At 35.7% G+C, this 23,587-nt stretch overlaps 1 protein-coding gene across 3 annotated transcripts in view; it reads left to right on the top strand.

Annotated features, from left to right (window-relative positions):
• KHDRBS2 (KH RNA binding domain containing, signal transduction associated 2) overlaps positions 1-23,587 on the top strand; it is a 571,685-nt gene that overhangs the window by 323,965 nt on the left and 224,133 nt on the right. For all 3 annotated transcript variants that reach the window (XR_004957703.1, XM_036248791.1, XM_036248792.1), the window contains exon 5: positions 20,164-20,291. Coding sequence is in view for 2 of the 3 variants with exons in the window: in XM_036248791.1 (XP_036104684.1) it covers positions 20,164-20,291 (128 nt within the window). In the remaining variant the exon portion in view is untranslated. The remainder of the gene's footprint in view (positions 1-20,163; positions 20,292-23,587) is intronic.

Genomic DNA, 23,587 nt, shown 5'->3' with positions numbered 1-23,587 from the left:
CTGATACAAGACCCTTCTAAGTACCCTCCCCACTATCGTGTGAATGGAGTTTTCTAGTGTAGTTGATCCCGTGTGAACAATGTGGACCGACCCCTGTAGCTTTTCCTATTGTTTTTTTTTTTTTCTTGGACCCTGGTAATTTTCATTTACAGAGACACTGAACAGGACTCTGTTGAATACTCAAAAATTAGAGTTGTCTGTTTTTGCAGCTCTTCATTGCTCCTCCCTGGGAGCTCTAGCAGTCTTGGTGCCCCTGGACTCTCACTAATGTCTCTACACCTTAGGAAGTTCCCTGGGTTCTGTCTGGATGATCCCTGTCTGTGTTATGGCTTTGAGACTTTGAAGGTGGGAGTCAGAGCGCCTGCCTCGTTTGTATCCCACCACTCAGGAACCACTCCCCTTAGTTGCCTAAAGTCCAGAGCTTTGAAACTATCGGGAGGGTTTTTTATTATATTTTACACTTTCTTTTTTTTCCCCAGATAGGAGGGTACATCTGTTCCCATTTATTCCATCTTGATTTGAAACACAAATCCCTACAAATAGATTCTAAAAAATTACAAATAACCCTGTAGAAAAATGAATAGGCTTTTCAGAAACATGAAGATCCAAATGGCTAATAAAAAAAGGTATTCATGGAGAAGTATATTTTTTTTTACCCATATAGATGGCAAATAAAAAAAGATGATGACTTCCTTTGTTAGCAAATTTGTGGGAAATCAGCTCTTTAATGTCCTGTTGATAATAGTATGAATAATACACACCATAATTGAAAAGTCTCACAAAATGTATTACTTTTATTTTTTTTTTAATCCACACATCATTTGACACAATAATTCTTTTTCAAAGACTCTAATCTCAAGATGAAAAGAAACCGTATAATAGAATGATAATCAAATCATTGGAGTCATGAAGCAGTGGACAGCTCTTAAACATACATGAATAGCAGAATGGTCATTTGTATTAGTAAACTACACATATGCTATGGAAAACTAATTAGCTACTAAAAAGAGTGAGTTCTGTCTCACTGACCTTCACAAAGAATGGCCATGACATATTGTTCAGTTAAAAGAGAAACTTGCCAAGCAACATGAATAATATGATCATTTGGGGGGGAAAGGAGAGCGAAAAAGAAAAAATAATAGAAAAGTGCAAGGATAAACATCATCTGATATTTTTAACACCAAAAAAGATGTTTTGGAGAGGTGTCATGGAAAGATTATTAATTTTGTTGTTTACTATTTATCTTTCAATTACATTACTTGTTACACTAAGTAACTATCATCTCAAAATTAAAAATAAAATTTAATAACAATTTAAAAATCTCAGGAATGTTGCTAATCACTGTACAATGTAATTTACTGATATTCACATACATATTGAAATAAAATCAATAAAGAAGGTCACTTTAATGTGTATGTAATGGAACTTGGAAATTTAATAGAATATACTGTTTCTCTAGAATTATAAGCAAAGTTACTTAGCAGATGAATAAAATAAGAACACAGATGAATAAAATAGGAACACTGATAGGGACAACTTAATAGTTATTATGAAAATAAGACACTCAAAATTATAGAAGTATTTAAAAATACTTTTAAAAAATATTTTAGAGAGAGAGGAAAGGAGAAGGAGAGAGAGAGAAATATTGATTGGCTGCCCCTGCACACCCCTTTACTAGGGATCGAGCCTGCAACCCAAACATGTGCCCTGACTAAATGGAAGCATCAACCTTTGACCTTGCCAAACCAACTGAGCCACACAAGCCTGGGCTAAAAATATTTTAACATATCTGGTAGTTTTAACTGGTGTTGCTCATCACGCAGGGATATTACCATGCAATTGAAAATGAGACTACTGCCTTGGCTGGTTTTACCCAGTGGTTAGAGCATCTGTGCAGGGATCATAGGGTCTTAGTTGCAATTTCTGTCAAGGGCATGTACCTGGGTTGCAGGTTTGAGCCCCATGCCTCGTCCCCATACGTATTCTGGGTTTGTTGACATTTTATTAATTTTCGTTTTTACAAAGTGATTTATATGAGGTCTCTATTTCATCATAGGTATTTCACTTGGCTTCCTTTCCAACTGCATTTCTACAAAACCTTCTTTTAAAACTCAGTACTGCTGTGTTACTCCTTTTCTATAGACCTTCATTTTGTACCAATGATATTCTGATCACTAAATCTAAATATTCTCTGGCTGCAGAACTTTTAGCATTGGATTTTTTCCAGATACTCAGTCAAGAATAGCTTCAGATTTGACTGTTGGTTAAATGTACTGTACAAAGAAGCAGCCCTTAACTGATGCATGGCTATGAATCTTCCTGAACTCATCACATCAGGGTTTGCCTGTAACACTTTCTCACCCAAGGCCTTAACCTTTCAAGGATAAATAGCCAAAAACAAATTTCTCATATTTTATAATTTACTGTAGTTCAAGGATTTTTTTTTATCACTTAAGAAAAATATGGGATAAAATGTATTCACACACACATAACACTTCAGGATTACCTCTTTAGCTAAAATTCTTCAAAGCGATAAAATAAAGTGGATAGAACCGACCTACCTTATCATTTCAAATAGGTGGTATATCAGAATCGGACATCCTGTAATCTGGATGGGAAAAATAATAGCGAACATTTCTCGTGTACTCTGTATGTGCTAGACACCATCTTAGCAATTTACATGTGTTTGTTTATTAATCTTCCAAAAAGGCCCACTATTTTGTTTATTACTACTATCAACTCCATTTTATAGGTAAGAAAATATGGGTCCCCAAGGGTTAGTGTTTTGCCGTAAGCCACACAGGTAAATGTCAGTACCTGAATCTGACTTGGGCCAGGAGACCAGACTTTCACATTTATAGTGGCTGTATGACATCCTCTTTCCAGAGTCCAATACAGTTAGAGATGAATATAATGCAATAATACACAATGTTTATTTTTTGCTCACAGTTTTAAACTTAACTTTTCTGAAGGTTGGCACAGCACCAATGTGTTTTTATCATGCTGCCATTGTACAGTAATGCTGCTACCATGTTTTTATCCTTTTTAAGCTCTTGGGGTCCTCTGTTATCTTTTTAAGTAGAAATTGATTTTTGTTTCAACTCGAAACACATAAAGATAGATTTTCTCACACCACTCTTTGAATTACAAAAGGGAGTGAAAGATACTGTGGTATTCCATGCCCACACCCCTCTGAAAGACCCAGTGATAGGGCCCCACATGGAGAATGTCAGACTTTTAGTTTCCAGAGAGGGAGGGCAGGTCTTCTCTTATATATTTTTTTTTTCCTTTTATTGATTTTAGAAAGAGAGGAAGGGAGAGGGAGAGAGAGAGATGGAAACATTGATGAGAAAGAACATCGATTGGCTGCCTCCTGCATGCCCCCCACTGGGGATTGTGAACACAACCTGGGCAAGTGCCCTGACCGAAAATTGAACCAGCGACCTCTTGGTGCATGGGTCGAGGCTCAACCACTGAGCCACACTGGCTGGATTATCCTCTCATTTCTTAAGTAGGCCATTTGTTTTCAAAATTTGGAAAGGTGTGTTGGTTTGGTGGCTGTTTTTCTTAGGTCTGAAGTCATGGAACATGGCAGGAAAGAACTCAAAATGAAGAAATTAGACGAGAGGATACTTTTTAGAAAGAAGATGCTAACTGAAAGATCATATGGTAGTCATGTTTCCACAAATAGAAGTTATGCAAAAAATAGCCAATACATAAGAGCTAAAACAAAAATGTCTCATGAGCTAGCTGGTTTACATAAATAATTTTGACATAACAGTGGCATCTAATCACACTGTGAACTTAAATCTCTTCAAGCTCTGTATGGTGGGATTCTAACACATCGACGACTGACTATGCTGTCATGCAGTGCCCACCTTGTTACAATGTGAGCTACTCAACCCATTCCTCTGTGCCCTGCATTACTGTTGCTCTTGCCAATCCTTTCCTGACACCTTTAGATGTCTTTTGTATTTTTTCAAATTTTTGCACAATCACATGTTTCATCCAAACCTCCGGTTGCTGTGTGTTTTGCTTTTCCATCCTTGACCTCAGGTCTCATTTTCTTTCTAATTTTATACAAACGTACATGCATATCAATGTCCATGTGTGAAAATGACATTACCTAGAGGCTCACAGTATAGTTCGAGTTGTCTTCAAATCTTTAGATGTGGAGTCAAGTTTTATTTGTGTTATTGATTGATTGATTTTCTTTTTGTAGGGATAAGAAAATAGCGAAGAAAAGAAAGGTGACTTGAAATGTCACACAGACAAAATCGGGAGTAGAGGTCAGAATTCCTGTCCCCAGGCCCAGAAAGCAGCCTATCCAATTTCTACATTTATCTGCATCATTTGCATACTTGGGCTAATTCATTAGTCAAAAAACTAATATACACATATTTTACACACATGTCAACACTTACACCACCAACACCACCACCATCAACAGCAACAGGAATAATACCAGTTTAGCAACAAAGCAGTATGATATTCTTTTCTTTCCTTTTCTGTTTTCCAAAGGAACAGAATGATTAGGGAGGACAGCCCCCATACAGCCCATTATAATGTATGTAGAGTAAAGACTTGGAGCTTTTTTGATTTCTACATGCTTAATTTCTGAATAGGATTAGGCTGACAAGATCTCAGAACAAGAGAAAAACAAAATAGGAAAAATTTAACTGGGACAATGATGAGAAATGTAAGATGTTTATAATGTTTTCTACCACTAAATCCCTGCCTGTAATTTGCTTCACATTCATCATTTAACCTCTGAGTCTGTAAACGAGGGTAATAATCCTCCAACCCTTCATCATTCACTGAGGTGCCATAAAGACAAATTCAGTCTGTTCACAATGCACAAGGGGCTCCTTGCAGGTCTGAAGTGAATACACAGGAAAGTTGAGCAATCTTCTACCTCTGCTGATTAGCAAAGTACTTTTCTACCACCATGATTTTTTAAAATCTTGCATAGATTGTTTCAACTTCATATAAATAGTCTTTATTTCATGGCATTATGCATCAAAATCATTTCATAATTGAGCTTTGTAATACACTTGATTATTTGGGGAAGTTTTAATTCCACAACTAAATTGAAAGGGAGATTTCCCATATACCCCTGCCCTCACACATGCATAGCTTTCCCCATTGTCAATATTCACCACCAGAGAGGTACACTTGTTACAACTGATGAACCTACACTGACACATCATGATCACCCAAAGTCCATAGTTTATATTAGGGTTCACTCTTGGCGTACATTCCATGGGTTTTGACAAATGTATTATGACATGTGTTGCTCTAGATTGAGTGTTGATGTCCCCCTGAAATTCATTGTTGACATCCTAATCCTCAAGGTGATGCTATTAGCAGGTGAGGGTTTGGGGGTGATTATTTCATCCAAGAGATTAGTGAGTGCCCTTAGGAAAGTGACCCCAGTGAGATCCCTCATCCTTTCTTCCATGTAAGGACACAGAAAAAGAATTCCATTCATGAAACAAGAAGTACATTTTTATCAAACACTGAATCTGCCACCTCCATGATCTTGAACTTCCTAACATCCAGAACTGTGACAAATGAATTTCTCTTGTTCATAAGCCACTCAGTCTATGATATTCTGTTACAGCAACCTGAATGGACTAAGACATGAATCCACCATCATTGGGTTATACAGAATAATTTCACTGCCCTAAAATTGTCTGTGTTCCACATATTTATACATTCCTCTTCCCCATCCCCCAGCAAACACTGATCCTTTTGTGTTCATCATGTAAACTTTTTCAGAATGTCATACAGTTGGAATCAAATAGTATGTCGATGTCGCCTTCTCAGATTGACTACTTTGATAGGTATTTAAGTTTCCCGTGTGTTTTCATGGCTTGAAAGCTCTTTTATTTTTAATCTAATAGTGGTTTGCATATATAAATATACTATAATTATATTCTAAATAGAGAAAAAAAAAACAGAATTTCATACATCTAGAAAATTTGGGTGGAAACCCAAAACTCTAGTTGTGTTGTAAATAATTGAAAGGAATCACAAGAGTAACTTGGTGAGAGTTGGAATCTCTGCCTTCATGCACACATCATGGCCTGTATAAACATCAGTCAATAACTTAGAACAATATAGGTCTCTAAGCCAACAAGATTTTACAAATATCTCTTTTTTTATCTTCACCCAAAGATATTTATTTTTATTATTGATTTTGTAGAGAAAGGAAAGGAGAGAGAGAGAGACAGAGAGAAACATCAGTTGGTTGCCTCCCATACATGCCCCAATGGGGGAGGAACCGGCAACCTAGGTATGTGCCCTGACTGGGAATGGAACCCACAACCTTTTGGTGTACAGGGCAATGCTCCAAACAACTGAGCACCCGGCCAGAGCTACAAATATCTTTTTAGTTTTTCAGAACAAGGCCATTACTCAAATTGAGTTCTAAGCCTCAAAATGGCTAATTTGTAAGCATCGGGTGAATTAAGTTTAGAATTAAGTGTATTTTAGAAACCTATAGAAATCAGATCTCCTGGAAGAATGTTCTTGTTCATTGTAAAAGCAATATCTGGGCATGTATTTTTAATCTATAAATTATCTGGAGTGTGATAGAGGAAAGAGAACCATAGATCTGCTCTGTACTTACTGATGCTTTGGAAGCAATATCCGTGATGGTGCAGAAAACAGCCAATGAATGGCTTTTGTGGTCTGCTAAATGCCTGAGCAAAGTTGAGGTATTTAATCACCACAAAAGCCCTTTACTGCCACTATAGTCCTAAAACTCCTATCGCAGTTCATATTCTGTACCAGCATTAAAGCTGGTCCAACAAACCAAAGTGTAAATCTCTTTTTAAAACATTCTCTTTCTCCTCAAGAAGGTTTTGATACTATTTTTTAAAGCTGTATTTTTTTTTTCTTTCTGCTTATCTCAGTGACTTGGTAGCAAGGAGATAACATTAAACAAGACTGCTTGCAAAGAAAAGGGTTATTTGACCATGTGTTTTATGAATAAATTATTATGTATAAAGACAAGGAGACAGCATACTTGTCCTCTATTATATTTTAATTCTATAGCAGGAAAGTATAAATTCAGTTTCCTGCCCTTTTGTTGATATCCACAGTAGCCTTCTCCAGGAGAAAGTCTGGTGGAGATAACTTAGGGATTATTTAATTGGATCAGATATGAAAATGAGGTAAAAAAAAAATGACTTGTTTAAAGAGATAAAACTAGTTAACAGTAAAATCTGAATTCTGTCCTCATTCCTACCTCATTGTTTCATGTCTGGAGTGTTATAAAAGTCTTCTACAATAATTTGGTTTCTATAGAAGAACTGAATGACATCCCTTTAACTCCAATCCCTCATCCACATTCCTGAGGGATCCTTCCAATGCTTGTCCATGGTGACGCCAACCTGTGAGTACTAATTGCCTTGAGAACACAAGTCTCCAGTCCCTCAACCCTTTCCACACACAGGCCCTTACCTGTCCACCATAGACATGATGCTTTAGGAACATTGGGTTATCAACTGTTCCCTAGCCTACCACTTTTCTCTCATGGCTTTGTAACTATATACATGGAAATCTGCCTGAGTTGTGCTTTTTGACCTCTAGCTAATAACTTTTCACCTCTCTCTTTCTTTGATCCCTAGATGCTTCCTGTAAAGGTACTATTTTCCTTTTTATAATTGAGAGACTGTCTTTAGTCTCTTTTATGTTTTCTTAAGCAGGGTTCTTAACGCTTTACATGTCTACGCAGAAGGTAGGCTACCCACGTAGGAGGAATCGCAACACACCTTAAAAATTCCCAATTTAAAAAGACTGCTTGTTGACAGAGACTATGTGATCTTTTTAAGAACAGAGAGAGATAAGAGGGACACTCACACTTACTGTCTTGCCCTGTTCTCTTTTTCACAGGGTATTACTGTCTGAAATAAGCTTGCTTATTCCTTTGTTTGTTGTTTGTTTTGGTCTGTTTCCCCACATTAGAATATCAGCTCAATGAGGGCTCTCTTGTACACTGTATTCTCAGTACCTGGGACAAATATATAAATAAATAAGAGTGTTTGTTATTTGGAACCTATATAATGTTAATATATTTATTAATAACAATTTCTTCACTGAGGAAAGCAATAACAGAGTCCCCAATGCTCCCTTCTTGGTTCTTGCCCCCATTACATTTGTGCAGGTTCAATAGAAACCCTGCTTTCTGTCCCCAGCACCAAAGGGTATGAACCTGTGATATTGGTACTCTAAACTTTAAAACAAAATAAGAATCTCACCTTCAGGCAAAGGACAGGAGCATTGTAGATAGTGCCCAGATGTTGCCTGGTTCTGCATGTCATAGGAAATAAAGGAAAACTGAAGTTCTTTTGGCTGCTCTCCACCTCTTGAGAGCCTATAATTTTTTTTTCATTGGGATAGAAATAAATACAGTGTAAACTTTATCACAGAGCAAAGAACCAATGTTAGAACAATTAAATGGTTACCTTCTCCCAATCAGAGTATCAGAATAAATTGTACAAATGAGTGTGGAAGAGGGTTGGGGAAGGTTGTGACCTGAATGCTAGTTCTTTTTTTTTTTTAATTTATTTTTGGAGAGCGTTTAACTTTATTATTTTTTTATTTTATTTTTGTTACAGATGTTTCTCCTTTTTTACCCCATTGACACCCTCCTCCCCATCCTCCCCCTGCCCTGTCCCCGGCTTCTTAATACCACTTCGCTCATGTCTTTGATGAAAGGACAACATACACTAGCATCTTGGTAGGGAGCCTGGATGGTCTTGAAGTACCTGATATTGAAAGTGATTCCAAGAAAGAAGGCATTCCCTTACCTCTTTGAGATGCAGGGTGAGAGAGGGAGGAGATCCAAGACCCGAGAGGAGCCTTAGAAAAGGACCATTGATCCCACGTAGAGTCCTGCAGTGAACCCCTTCTGCAGAATGAGATTGATTCTGAATACCTGCTGTGCAGGTTCATTGTGTGGAGGCAGGAAAGAGGGGCTGCCTGATCCCAGTCTCTCCAGTGCTGAGGACAGCAATGTAGATGTCCTGTGGGATTAGGGAATCTTGGGGAAAGCCTGAAACAGAGCAGCATCCTGGTTACCCTCGGAGGAGCAGCCCAGGGAGCCAGCTGCTCTGCATGGGCCAAGACAACAAAGAATCCAGGTCTTCCTTGCTTGGAGGTTTGCCCCTGACAAAGCAGCTCTGATACAAGACCGTTTTAGATGCTGAAAACATCTACCTCACAGACAGGCAAATGCAATTTATTATTCATTGAAAGACCAGAACAAATTGAAGCAGAGAAACCCTGCTGAACAATTCAACAGATGGTTCCCATTGAGGCAAAGCCAATGGAAACAAGGAAAGGAATAAAGGACATACCTCCCATCCGGGTCTTCAAACTCCCAATCTGTGTTGTTATCGCTTTGCAATTACATTTCATGTGGCTACATGGAACTTTCATATCATACATGAACATGATTTTTTTTATAACTTTTAAAAAAAACATTCCTTTCACTGTATTACACTCATGTGTTACAGCGAGTCCATTTCTTCAGTTACCACTCATGAAAATAAAATTGTCAACTGTTCCATCCTTTTCCTTCCTGAGTATTTGGTATCTGGCGTTCTCTTCACATTCTTCGCCCTAGCCAGATGCTCTCACTCCTGCTTGCCTGCGCTCATGTCCATGCTGTTCACCTTCCCCACCTGGCACATGATTCTGCTCCCCTTAACACGTTGTCTGAACAAGTGGAATTTCCACTATTTTTAAGGAATACTCTATTTTAATCTGATTAAATATTCAGGGAGAATACTATGCAAAGATTTTTTTTTTTTTTTTTTTTTAGACTAAATCTGGAGGTGAGTAGAAGCTGCCAAATAAAAAGGGCACTTAAAAAAAGGCATACACATATTTTATACTCTTTTCAAAGGATGTTTTAAAAGTTAGTGTGACTGAGTAGGTGGTGATTTTCCTGATTAAAAGACACAGAAAGAATCATTACAACATTTTCATTTAGGAGGAGGCAAAGGGGATCTTCCAGGAGAGATGTTCCGAGGAGTCATCTATCTACCTAGCTCTTTCCAGTTAATATTTGTATTTCTAAAACAGAAATGTAGAGTTCAACATTATTTTCAATAAAATAAAAATTTTAAAGTAGAAGTCATCAGCCCTGGCTGGTTTTCTCAGTGGTTAGAGTGCCCATCAGTGGACCAAAGAGTTGGCGGTTCAATTCTGGTCAAGGGAACATACCTTGGTTGTGTTTTGGTCCTGGCCCTGGTCGAGGTTGTGCAGGAGGCAGTCAATTGATGTGTCTCTCTCATATCGATGTTTCTCTTTCTCTCTCCACCCTCCAGCCTCTCTCTCTCTCTCTCCCCTCTTCCCACTCTATCTGAAAATAAATGGAAAATATCCTTGGGTGAGAATTAAAAAAAAAAAAAGTAAGTAGTAGCCACCGAAGCATTAGTATATTATTGGGAATATATTATTTTTTAAACCTACAGAAAGAATCAAAGTCGAATTGAGCATACGCGGATTCAGAGAATATTAAGAAGCCCTCTCTCCTTCTCTAGGCATTTTATTAGCATGTTGCTTGCTCTGACATTTTATGAACAAGTGTAGGGACCTTGTCATCTACTACGTTCACTTAAGCTCCGCTGGGTTGGGGGCTTTCCTCTGCAGTGTCTCCAGCACCTAAATCATGCCTGGCACTTACTTGCTGCTAAAAAATACATTAAATAAATAAAAGGATGATTTATTGATTTATTGTAAAACTCCTTTAAGCACTTTTAAAAATCTGGCTGGTTAGATTCATTAATATCTTAAATATATAAGTTTTCCATGTTCAACAGAAGACCTGAAATTTTGGGGTCATTGATAACAATCACTCACTTGGCCCATATCCTCTCTGCACAGAATTTTCATGCACAGACTTTTCATTTTCCTCTAAACGTATCCTTATAATGGTTTCTTTGTTAAGAAGAATTATCATGATTGGATCAATGTACCAATAAGTATCATCAATTCTGCATTAACAAAGAGTTCATTTTTTGTACTTGTAAATTAAGGTAGGTATAATATGCCAATGTATTAAATTAATGCCTATTTCAACTTAAATTGCAACTAGAAATTCTTTATCACAGGCACAGTAACGTGTCAAGAAAATTTACTGAAGAAAATATAGTCATTTTGACTGTACCCAAACAAATAGAACTTGGTATTTCTTAATAATTTTTATTTCTTTTTAAAAATGTTTCTTTATTATTGAAAGTATTTCAGATGTCCCACCTTTTTTTCCTCATTGACCCCCACCCCTGGGCCTTCACCACACAATTATCCATGTCCATGGGTTATTCATACATGCATATAAGTTTTTTGATTAATCTCTCCCCCCCCATCCCTCTCCCCTCTGAGATTCGTCAGTCTATACAATGTATCCATGTCTCTGGGTCTATTTTGTTCATCAGTTTATTTTGTTCACTAGATTTCACATATAAGTGAGATGATGTGGTACTTGTCTTTCTCTGACTGGCTTATTTCACTTAGCATAGAAAGCAGCCCAAATCTCTCATTTAATATTATGTAAATATTTATCTACCACACTAAATTTAAACTGAAATAGTGACTGACTTGATAAACAAGGATGGGTGAAGGTGTAACACCCTATATATGAGATGTTTGGTGCCCATTCAAAATATCTTGGGTAAACTGCATATATCAGTGGCCAATGGTTACTAAGGTAAAATAATACAAGATAGAAAATAAGCCTTTCCAATAATCCTGCAAAATATTTATATAAAATCTGTATAGCTAAATTGTTTTTTATGCTGGTTGCATTGTGTGCAATATACGTGAAAAAGGGAGAAAACATTCTTCAGTAACAGGAATTACCATACCTAGCAGCTCTGTATAGAAAGTCCACAACATTTTTACTTTATGATATTCAATCTCTTTTGATGAATAAGCTTTGTGAAGCCTTTATACACACCTTATGTAGAGTCATGCACCAAGCAGATTCTTAATAAATCTTAATTGACTATTGTTGACCACATTTTGTTAATGAGTTTTTCTGGTCCCTAGCCTGGGCTGATTAAAACTCATCCTGTGTTGGCTAAGAGAGGCTGTCTAATAGCAAAGATGTTTTGCTAAATAATATTCAGCACAGCTCTAGTTGTTCTCAGAAATAGCTTCCTACCCATTTCCACTCAGCTACAGATTTGATATTGGCACAGGACCCATTACCTCCCACATTTTCTTGTTTATTACTCTGATGAAAGTGTCCTAACCTGGCTGTTTGTAAGAGCTGAGGAAATCCCAGGTCTCTATGTCCTGACCCAGATGGGTTTCAGTTTGCATGTCATTCTCCCCCGATATCGTCTGATAGTCTTGGCATTTGTAGAGCCAAATATGCATTCACATGTTACCAGTGGTTATAATCACAGTTTTAAATGTGCAGCAACAGTGCCCATCATAGTCACAGAGGAGGAAATTTGGCAGGAAAATGGTCCTTCACTGTGCCTCCAGGTAGCCTGTCTACACCTGTCATTACCTGGCATCTATACACAAGTGAAATAATCTTCCCAATTTGTATTTGGGCAAAATGCCATCATAGCAGATGGACATAAGTGTATGTAAGTGGGAAATTATGCATATACATTAAATATGCAGACTAAAAGCATGAGTCCTTTCTAGGAACATCCAAACATCTGTCTGCTCTGCTCTCGTGTATACTGTCTATACCATATGTCATCACAGTGGGAGGGCCTTATCAGAGATGGAAAAAAAGGAGCACTCGTGAACTTCATGAAAATGGTTTCACAGGGTAAACGTGCCTCACCCTGAGCAAAAGGAATATACAAGTATTGTGAATATTTTTGTTATGATATTAAGCTAACACATTTTAAAAAACTGATTTGGGTAGCAAAAAAGCAAAAATTTTGGATATTACAGAAAAATTAAAATTTGAACCAATTTTTTTTTAATGTTTTTGTGTGATATGCTTGTGTTATTTAGGCCTTGACAGATTCATTTAAAGGTTCTCTATATGAAAGACCATAATTGCCAATGATTCATCAGATAAAGGGTTAATTTCCAAAATATATAGAGTGCTCATACAACTCAACAAAAGAAAGACAAAGAACCCAATTAAAAAATGGGCAGAGAACCTAAAGTGACACCTTTCCAAACAGACATACAAATGGCCAAGAAAAATGAAAAAATGCTCAATGTCACTAATCACCAGAGAGATTCAAATTAAAACAACAATGAGGTATCACCTCACACCTGTCAGAATGGCCGCCATCAACAAATCATCAAACAAGAGTTGGTGAGGGTGTGGAGAAAAGGGGACTCTAGTACACTGCTGGTGGGAATTTAGACTGGTGCAGCCGCTATGGAAAACACTATGGTGTTACCTCAACAAATTAAGAATTGAACTGCCATTTGACCCAGTGATCCCACTTCTAGGAATATACCCTAAGAATCCTGAAACACCAATCAGAAAGTATATGTGTACCCCTATGTTCATAGCAGCACTATTTACAGTAACTAAGATATGGAAACAGCCCAAGTATTCATCAGTAGATGAGTGGATAAAAAAGCTGTGGTACATATATACAATGAATGCCAGGCAGAGAAAGACAGATATCACATGATCTCACTTATTTGTGGAATATAATGAACTAAACAAACTGATGAACAAAATAGACCCAGAGTCATAGAAGTGGGGTACAGACTGACAAACCTCAGAGGAGGAGGTGGTGGTGGGGAAGAGATGAACTATTGAACTTATATGCATGTATGTATAACCAATAGATGTGGACAACAAAGCTGGGATGGGGCAAGGTGGGGAATGGGGAGGAGGATGTCAATGGGGGAAAAAGGAAAAAGATCTGTAGGAAAAATAAATTAATAAAAAAATAAAATAAAATAAAATAAAAAGGTTCACTATTACTTGTTTAAATTGCTGTTTTCTGAAACCAAAACTATCATACCAGTCAGCATTTTTAAAACAACTTTGTAATTCACCTTATAAAGCAATGAGTATTTTTAGCCTGTGTATGTTTTATTTACTGCAGGTGGATCCCAAAGTACAAAAGCATTCTTTATTATTTGAAGCATGGAATCTCCATACTTTGGAATCATATCTAAAATAATATTAAGGTTTATCCATAATAATTTTTTTTTCTTTGCAAGACTATCATCTTCCAAAATATGAGTATAATTTATTTTTAAAGTTGTGTACTATCCCAGCTTTGCATACAAATTAAAGAATTATATTAAGTTGTCTTTTAATGTTTATATATTTTAAATAACTAAAAATTATTATTATTTTTTTGTGCTGAATTTCTATAACTTTACCTTTCTTTATCTCTTATGAACTTTTTCACATGCTTAGGTGATTATTCTTTCTCTCTTTCTCAGGGGTCTTTTAATATTAAATTAATAAATACAATAATATCATAAAATAGAGATTGTTATGATTTTTACTACGTATAAACTTAATTTTTACTTTTCAGTGAATATCTGTTAGCAAATTTAACATAAATATTAAAATTCTATAACATTACAACCACCCATTCATATGTATTATTTTATGATTCCAGAATCTTAGATCTCAGTATTACTCAAATGAACTAATATATAGTATATTTCTAAAAAGATGCATTTACAAGATAAATTTGGAATATTTTGCTAGTATTGCTATAATTTTACATACCTGAAGCATTGGGAATGAATGTAACAAATGTTCAACAGGATGTTCTAGCTCAGCTCAACTCATGTAGTACTTATAAAACATTAATTAAAAATTAGCTGTGTGCTTAAGAAGGACTGGAAATAAGAACTATAATATAAAATTCCAGACTTTGGTGTTTAGAAAACTATATTTATGTTATAAAAATAATATATATGATATATTTAGTCTAGAGAATATTTAGAGTTTCAACTATCTCTACATTTGGGAATTTAAATAAATGATCTTCTATATTTGTAACATTTGGATGCTTTATTACTATAAATACAGTGGTATATATATTTTAGTTGTCCAATTAGAAAAATCTGAGTTTATTAAAAGACCTGATCATTTAACATTTAATGATCCAAATATTGCAATTAATAAGTTAACTATTTATCTTCAATTATACAAATTTGCATTATAATTATGATTAGAAAATTTATGTCACTATGTTATTCTACTTTTCTCTTAGGCAATCTCTGTGTTTCAATTATCACAGATTTGTGTAGATGACATTCAAATTTACTCACCAACCCAGATTCGAACTTCTAAGATAGCGCTTAATGTCTCTTTGGCATTTTAAACTTAAGGTGATCAAGATCAAATATATATTCTTCACCTCCAAACTTTTTCCTTCATTCCTTTCTTTCTCTGGTTAATGGTATCATTATAGTCCTAGTCATTTCTGATTCTAAAAACTTTTTTTATTCCTACGTTTTCAAGTCATACCTTCACTTTCCACTAGTGCACTCTTAAATTTCTTGTGGTTTCTCATATTCTATCTCTTTTATCCCAAAACACACCTGTACACATCAGCCTATTCATTGTTGCCACAATGCATCTGCTCCAACCATGTTGTTCTACTTTTCAGCCCAAAATATGCTTTCTATTTTTCATTCTGTAACTCTTTCATATTTTCTTATTAAGTGAAGTGTTAAAACATGCAATTTATATTCTTGGAAATATTTATTATACTCTTTTTGGTCACCAGTAATCAGTTTTTCTATATTTAATCTGTATTAAATAATTTTTAAATAAAAGAATAGCTCAGCTGGTATGACTCATTGGCTGAGCATCAACCCATGCACCAAAAGGTCACCAGTTTGATTCCTGGTCAGGGCACATGCCCAGGTTGTGACCAAATCCCCAGTGTGGGGCATACAAGAGGTGGCCAATCAATGTTTGCTCTCATCAATGTTTCTATCTCTCTCTTCCTCTCCCTTCCACTCTCTCTAAAAATCAATAAAGAAAAGAAAGTTTAATTAAGAAATAAAGAATGGCAAGTACTTCAACTTAATCAGAATATGTTGATGCAAAGGCTCTACCAGTATTAGCATGAACAGATTAACCAAAGCTCTCAGGTGAGCAACCTTAGGAATTCTGTATGTTAGTTTGAACAAGAAGCAGATGACAAATTGGGATTAAACATGAAAGCACTTTATTAAGGAACATACTCTGTGACAAAAGAATAGGATGACAAGGATGGCTAGAGAGCCCTCATACTATAATACCTGACCTATAGGAGGGAGAGGGCCAAGATCCTAGACTTTCCTGGTGCAATGACATTAAAGGGAAATTCTTTGTGATTATCAATGAATAAGATTCTCCCCACCTTTTTATATTTTCTGATTCTGGCATAAAATATATATGATCTAAAATAAATGTTTATGTATACTAAATTTGTCGGCAGTTTGTTCATTTTTATCTCACACTCCAGTGTTGCCAACAATGAAAATCCATGCATTTTTAACAATTCGTAAAGACCCTGAGAGTCCATCAGTTTTCCTCAGATAAGCTGCCAAGTTCCCCTTTCTTATTAGGAATATTACATCGGAAAATTATAAAATTTTTCATTTTGATGGGGGCTGCTCAGTTCACTCAGAAGTAGCAATTCATCATATTTGCTGATCCTAATAAAATAATAGACATGTTTATTCTTTAGTCTGGTTGTTATTTGAAGGTGAAAATTCAGAAGTAGAAATTGAATAATATATGACTGGTTAGAAACTGTAATTTTCTACTGTGTAGCTCTTCAATCAACCAACTGTGTTGAGCCCATTATTTGTATAACCTGGTACTAAAGAAGATAAACATAAAAGAAACATGTTGAAAATAAGAAAATAAATGCCTTTGAAGTAACTAGTACTTTTGCTTGTAATCAAGGCAGTTTTTGTAGGTACAGCTGTGCATTAGAAATCCTTGTAGGCTGAATGCAAACCTGCCATTTTCTAGACAGAGGTGTATAGGTGAGTGTACACAGATTTTATGTAACATTCCTATAACATACATAAGCAGAGCTAAATTAGCATCATTTTTTTTTCAGTTACAATGTACATTCAATATTATTTCACATTAGTTTCAGGTGTATAGCAATGATATGCTTCACAAAGTGGTCCCCCCCTATATTTCCAGTACCCACCTTAGTTAATATCATATTATTGACTATGTTCTCTATGCTGTACTTTGTATCCTCATGACTAATTTTTAACTACCAATTTGGACTTTTGAATCCCTTCACCATTTTTACCCAGTCTCCCAAGCCTCTCCCTTCTGGCAACCATCAGTCTGTTCTCTGGGTCTATGAGTCTGTTTCAAATCTGTTTGTTTGTTTATTTTGTTCTTCAGGTTCCACATATAATTAAAATCACATGGTATTTGTCTCTCCCTGTCTGATTTATTTCACTTAGCATAATACCCTCTAAGTCCATCTGTGCTATTGCAAATGATAATATTTCATTCTTTAAAAAAAATGGCTGAGTAATATTCCATTGTATATATATATATATGTACCACCACTTTTTTATCCACTCATCTATTGATGGGCACTTAGGTGGCTTCCATAACTTGGCTATTGTAAATAACACTGCAATGAACATAGATGTGCATATATTCTTTTGAAGTAGTGGTTTGAGTTTTTTCAGATATATATCCAGAAATGAAATTGCTGGTTATAAGGTAGTTTTGGTTTTCATTTTTTGAGGAAACTTCATACTGCTTTCCATAGTGGCTACACTAATCTGCATTCCCACAGTAGTGCATGAGGGTTCCCTTTTCTCCACATCCTCACCAATATTTGTTGTTTGTGAACTTATTGATGATAGCTATTCTGATGATTGTAAGGTGATATCTCATTATGGTTTTAATTTGCATTTCTCTGATGATTAGTGATACTGAGCATCTTTCATATGACTATTGGCCATCTGTGTGTCCTTTTTGGAGAAGTGTCTATTCAGATCTTCTGCCCATCTTTTAACTGAAGTGTGTGTGTGTGTGTGTGTGTGTGTGTGTGTGTGTGTGTTAGAGAGAGAGTTCTATGAGTTTTTTTTTAATATAAATTTTCGATATTAACCCATTACCAGATATAACACTGACAAATATCTTCTTCCATTCAGTAGGTTGTCTTTTTGTTTTATTGATGGTTTCCTGTGCTGTGCAAAACTTTTTTCATTAATTTTAGAGAGAGAGTAAGGGGGGGAGAAAAGAGAGCATGATAAACATTGATTTGTTTTTCCACCCATCCATGCATTCACTGATTGATTCTTGTATGTGCACTTACCAAAGATTGAACCCACAACCTTTGCATACTGGGACAACACTCTAACCAACCCAGCTACCTGGCCAGGGCAAAGATGTAAAAGATTTTTAGTTTGATGTAGTCTCATCTGTTTATTTTCTCTTTTTAAACTATAATGAATTAATAGACTTGGTTTTTGGTCCCATAGCTAAGTCTCAAACATCATTTCTGTTAGTTTGCCCTATACAAATATTTTTAGTCTCAACTCCTAGATCTCTCCTCAACATGAGAAAATCTATTAGATTGATTTTACTAAAATATATGTTTACTGAAAAAAGAATTTAATCAAATTGGTTCTTTAGCAAAAACTCTTGCAGTAAATTTGGCCCTATCCAAAACATCCATGGAGACATTTTATCCATACCCAAAAGACATTATGTGTTGACATTAACAAACCATGCATTATGAGATCCCCTTCTGAATTTGTTGTCCTCTGAGCATTTCTCTAATTGCAGGACACACCTGAGTACTTATAGTTAATATAAATTCTGTTCTTCTTCAGCATTCGAACCTTAACTCATGTACCTAACCCCACAAGCCATTACCAGCTGGGAAACATAGGCAAGAAGGGTTATTTTAGGCACTACAACTGCAACACAATTATTGGACCAGTTAAAAAAAAAAAGTAATGACATTTTTATGTATTAATTCTGTAAACCAAAACCAAAAATAAACATTATGGGCTATTTGAACCCAGGAACACTTTATAAATGCAGACATTTTTCACAGCAAATTTAGTGTGGACCAAATATCTCAGTGGATGCTCTGGACAGGACCAAATGTTTGCTAATCAGCAAAAATAACCAATTACTCAATTTTGTAATATTTAACCAGGTGTATGTATGTGTACGTGTTTATTAGTTAATGGAGAAACAGGTAAGACTGAGACTTGTTTTTCTCTTTTAATATAGCACTCATAGTCAGTGACTGAGATCCATTCTTTGATTATATTGAAATGATTCATATATTTTCACACTGATGAAGGAGATAGGCCCTTTGACTTTGACTGAATATCTGGTTATTACCGTGAAGTTTCCCTTCTGCTATTGCTATCACTCTCTGTCAGTCCAGTGCTAGACCACAGAAAATTTCATATTTTTAAACATTGCCCATCAATGTGTTTGGTTGGATGGACAGCTTCCCAGTTGCCCGAAACTGTCCCATATTATTAGCGCATTTTTATTATTTTAACGCATGCTCAGTACTTTGGACCTTGAGATGGCCCCTTTTTGGTTTATGCATCAGGAGTTATATGAGTAGCATGCAGTCATTCAAGTTGTTTTTATTAATTCTCTTGTAAGCAATCATCACTTTGGCCCGTGCCAAGATCTTATTCTATATTGCTATCTTCCCTTTTTTGGCTAAGACATCAGGTGATATCCCAGCAAAATTCATCTGATTTTCTGCTGAGTATTTATTTCCTTGATAAATAAAGCTACTTCAATTTCCCTATATAAAAATAAGAATTAGCCCTGGCCGGTTTGGCTCAGCGGTTGGAGCGTCTGCCTGTGGTACAGAGAGACCCGGGTTCGGTTACTGTTAAGGGCATGTACCTCAGTTGCAGTTTGTCCCCGGCCCTGGTTGGTTGTGCGGGTGGCAGCCCCTCGATGCGTCCCTTCACATCGATGTTTCTCTCTCTCTTCCTCTCTCTCCCTCCCGCTCTATCTGAACAAAAAATGGAAAAATGTCCTCGGGTGAGGATAAAAAAAATAAGAATTAAAAGTATATACCCATTTTCATCATTTTAGATTTTTGTATACAAGCCTCCAGAAAATAAATGAAAACTTTCCTTTCTTACAGTGTTTGTTAAGCTCCAAGAACCTCAGACCCCCTTTTAACTCATCAGGTCATGTTTTTTTCCTTCTAGGACTATAATGATGAAATTCGTCAGGAACAACTACGTGAATTATCTTTCTTAAATGGCTCAGAAGACTCTGGTCGTGGCAGAGGTATTAGAGGCAGAGGGATCAGAATAGCCCCCACAACGCCTTCAAGGTACATTGGTTTTTACTTTAAGTACATTAAGAGCCAGTGAGGATGACAATCTTTTGCTGCCTTACTCTGTGGCATGATCACAGCAAGAAACAAGCAACAACAACATCAGCAACAGTACCCACCACCTCTACAGAAACAGTAATGATGGATGTTTAGATAGCACAAAATAACTTTCATAAATTAACTCACCAAATCCTCCAGACTAAGGTTAACTATAATTTAGACTAAGGTTACTATTAAAAATTGAGATACAGAAAGATGTAGGAAATTTCCCCAAGGTCACACAGATAGTTTGACTCCAGAATTCAGGGTTTGAGCTCTTACCAACTCTCCTCAGAAAATGTGAAGAGCAAACCTGAGCTTTTCTACTTTTTGTTTCTTCCCCAGCGTTAAGACATGCAGAGGACACAACCACATCGTTCTGAACCAGGATAAACTTGTGTAAAGAGAAAGTTACAAATTTTGTCTGTGCCTTAAGTGGCCCTTGAATTGACATAGTCCTGCCAGGTATGTGTAGAGATAGGTGATGATAGGTAATAGATAGATGCTACATAGATAGATGATAGATAGATAGATGATAGATAGATAGATAGATAGATAGATAGATAGATAGATAGATAGATGATAGATAGATGATAGATAGATAGACAGATAGATGATAGATAGATAGATAGAAAGATAGATTATAGATATTTAGATATATAGGTGGATACTATATATAACACCAGAACAGAAAGCCAGAAGCATACTTCTTGCATGGCAAATGGTAACAGTAGTTAAAGTTTAGTTACATTTGACTTTGCAATGTCTTTAGTCATCAGAGAGGATTTGTTTTGTAGGATTCAGAATTTGTCAAGCTTTCAACAGAAAGCATTGGTTTGCAAAGAAGTAAAGTAAAAAATACTCATAGCCTTCACACAGAGACATGTAATTCTGTCATTCTCTCACCCTGTTACAGTTGGCCTTCAAATCTCTGAAAGACATAGATCTAGAATATTATTTCATCTATTGCATAGAAATTATCTTGAGATTTTAAGGGACTTTGCTGATTCAATTTATTTGTTAAAATACGTTCAACCAGCACTGTCAAAAGACCACTATTTTATTATTTAAATCGTAGACACCCCAAACAGTTTTGTAGCTACCAGAAAAAAAAAAAAAAGTTAAGAGTAATAAATTTCCAAATAAAACACAAAGGTAATAACCATCTAAACATAAAATGTGGCAACTTTTGAAATTATATTTGACTCTTCTGAAAATGTTCTAGAGTTTATATTTACATTTTTATCTTTAAACAATTAAAACCGAGCTCTAATGCTATCCAGAAACCTCTGTCTATTGCTAAGAATGAGACAGCTTTTTTATGGACATACGTTTTATGGAATTAGCCTCTTAAAAAACAATGTGTGGCACTGAGCTCATCCTGATGGGCTGTGAAATGGCACAGTGGGTATCTGACAATGATTAAGTTGTAGTTTTAAATCAAGAATTTGTTGCTCCCATAGTTCAAAAAAGTGACAGTTTATGTTTACAGAGGAGACTGTTTTCCTGTTTTATATTCCTTGAAACCATTAAAAATAATAATAAAACAATACATTAACCTGCTTTTGAGATAAAAAAAATCATTGTATTCATAGATTTTATTTTGTTATTGATGTTGCATAATATAATGTTACATTTGTTATATTTGAGTGAACTATATGCGACTTTTATTTCAGTAAAATTTTGTACTAAAAATTTAACCTCTTTAATGAATAGTGTATTGTGGTCTAGATTTTTAATTACCTTAAAAGAAAAATTTGACTGAAAGTTTTATCTTTTAATACCCCATATATCTTACAAATCTGATACTGCATATCTAAAAAGAAAAGAAAATTAATGTTGAAATTAAACCTCACTTTTAATGCTGTATTGATATTATTGATTTGTTAGCATTAATAAAATAAATGGAGAGATCTGTTTTCTGTTTCAAACCACATGATCAAATGTATCTATAAATAAGAAGAAATAAGGAAATAGCTTATCAAAACACAAAATTGTATTGATCATAAAGCCCTTGAAAACATAGTTAATATTAATGGTAATTTGTACATGTTTATGAAATCGTGACTTCATTAAGTTATTTAGTTAAATGTATTAAAAAAGAATGGTACCTGGAATATTTTTTATTTTATTTTTTTTCTTTATTGATTTTAGAGAGAAAGGAAGAGAGAGGGAGAGAAAGGTAGAAACATCGATGAGAGAGAACATCGACTGGCCGCCTCCTGCATGCCCCCCTCTGGGGACTTGGCCCACAACCTGGACATGTGCCCTGACCAGGAATCAAACCAGTGACCTCTCGGTTTAACCACTGAACCATACTGCTGGGTGGTACCTGGAATATTTTTAAACTATAATAATTTGTTGAAAATTTATTTAAATAAATGATTTTATGTTTCAACAAATACCTTTGAAAACTAATCCTCTGATAATACATACATACTAGAGAGCAAAGCATCACATATAATTTATATTACATAACTGAAGAATTAAGACATATGACATCACTCACCATGATATGCTGAGTGAGAGAAAACAGTGGAAAATGAAACATTACGGGCAGATTTTGTTTCCTCTAATGAGAAGTAATACATAGAACTAATGGAGTCTATTAGAGAGGGAAATGATTGTATTTGTTGCCAAGAAAGACTACTCAGTCATCACTATGTGTGAGAGAACAGAGACAGAGACGGAGAGACACTGACTCATGGCAGGGAAGCCAGTGAAAAGACAAGTCCATTATCCAAAAGAGGAATGAACACCACTTGGAGTGTAGAGATAGAGGACTAGATTAGAGATTAGAATTTATAGGAATTAGTGCCTAATTCAATGTTGGAGAAGATAGAGGGCCTAAGTCAAGGATTACTTTATGATGTCTAACCTGGTTAGAGATTATTATATCATCAACTAAAATTAGGTGTGACAAGCAAGTTAAATAAAGACTATAATTATTCCTATAATGAATCCCAGCTCTTTGGATGTGCTAGTGTGACCTTTGGCAGGTGACTTGCACTTTCTGTGCCGTGGTTCTCAACCTTTAAAATAGCTTAGAAACAGCTACATGACAAGCTTGTCAAGATTTTCAAATTAGCTGGTGCAGATAAGGCAGGGATTTCCAAAAGGTCTGCATGTTGAAATTACCAGGGGCTCCCTGCTTCTAGATAGTGTGGTTTAATTGGCCTGGGGTATGGTGTGAAATTCGGAATGTTTCAAAGGTCTTCGGGTAACTGTGATGTGCAGACAAGTGAAGGACCCTC

The sequence above is a fragment of the Molossus molossus genome, unplaced genomic scaffold (assembly GCF_014108415.1).
Source record: "Molossus molossus isolate mMolMol1 unplaced genomic scaffold, mMolMol1.p scaffold_m16_p_8, whole genome shotgun sequence".
Taxonomy (NCBI): Eukaryota; Metazoa; Chordata; class Mammalia; order Chiroptera; family Molossidae; genus Molossus; species Molossus molossus.
The sequence above is the reverse complement of the archived record's forward strand: the minus strand, read 5'-3'. Positions and strand labels throughout refer to the sequence as shown.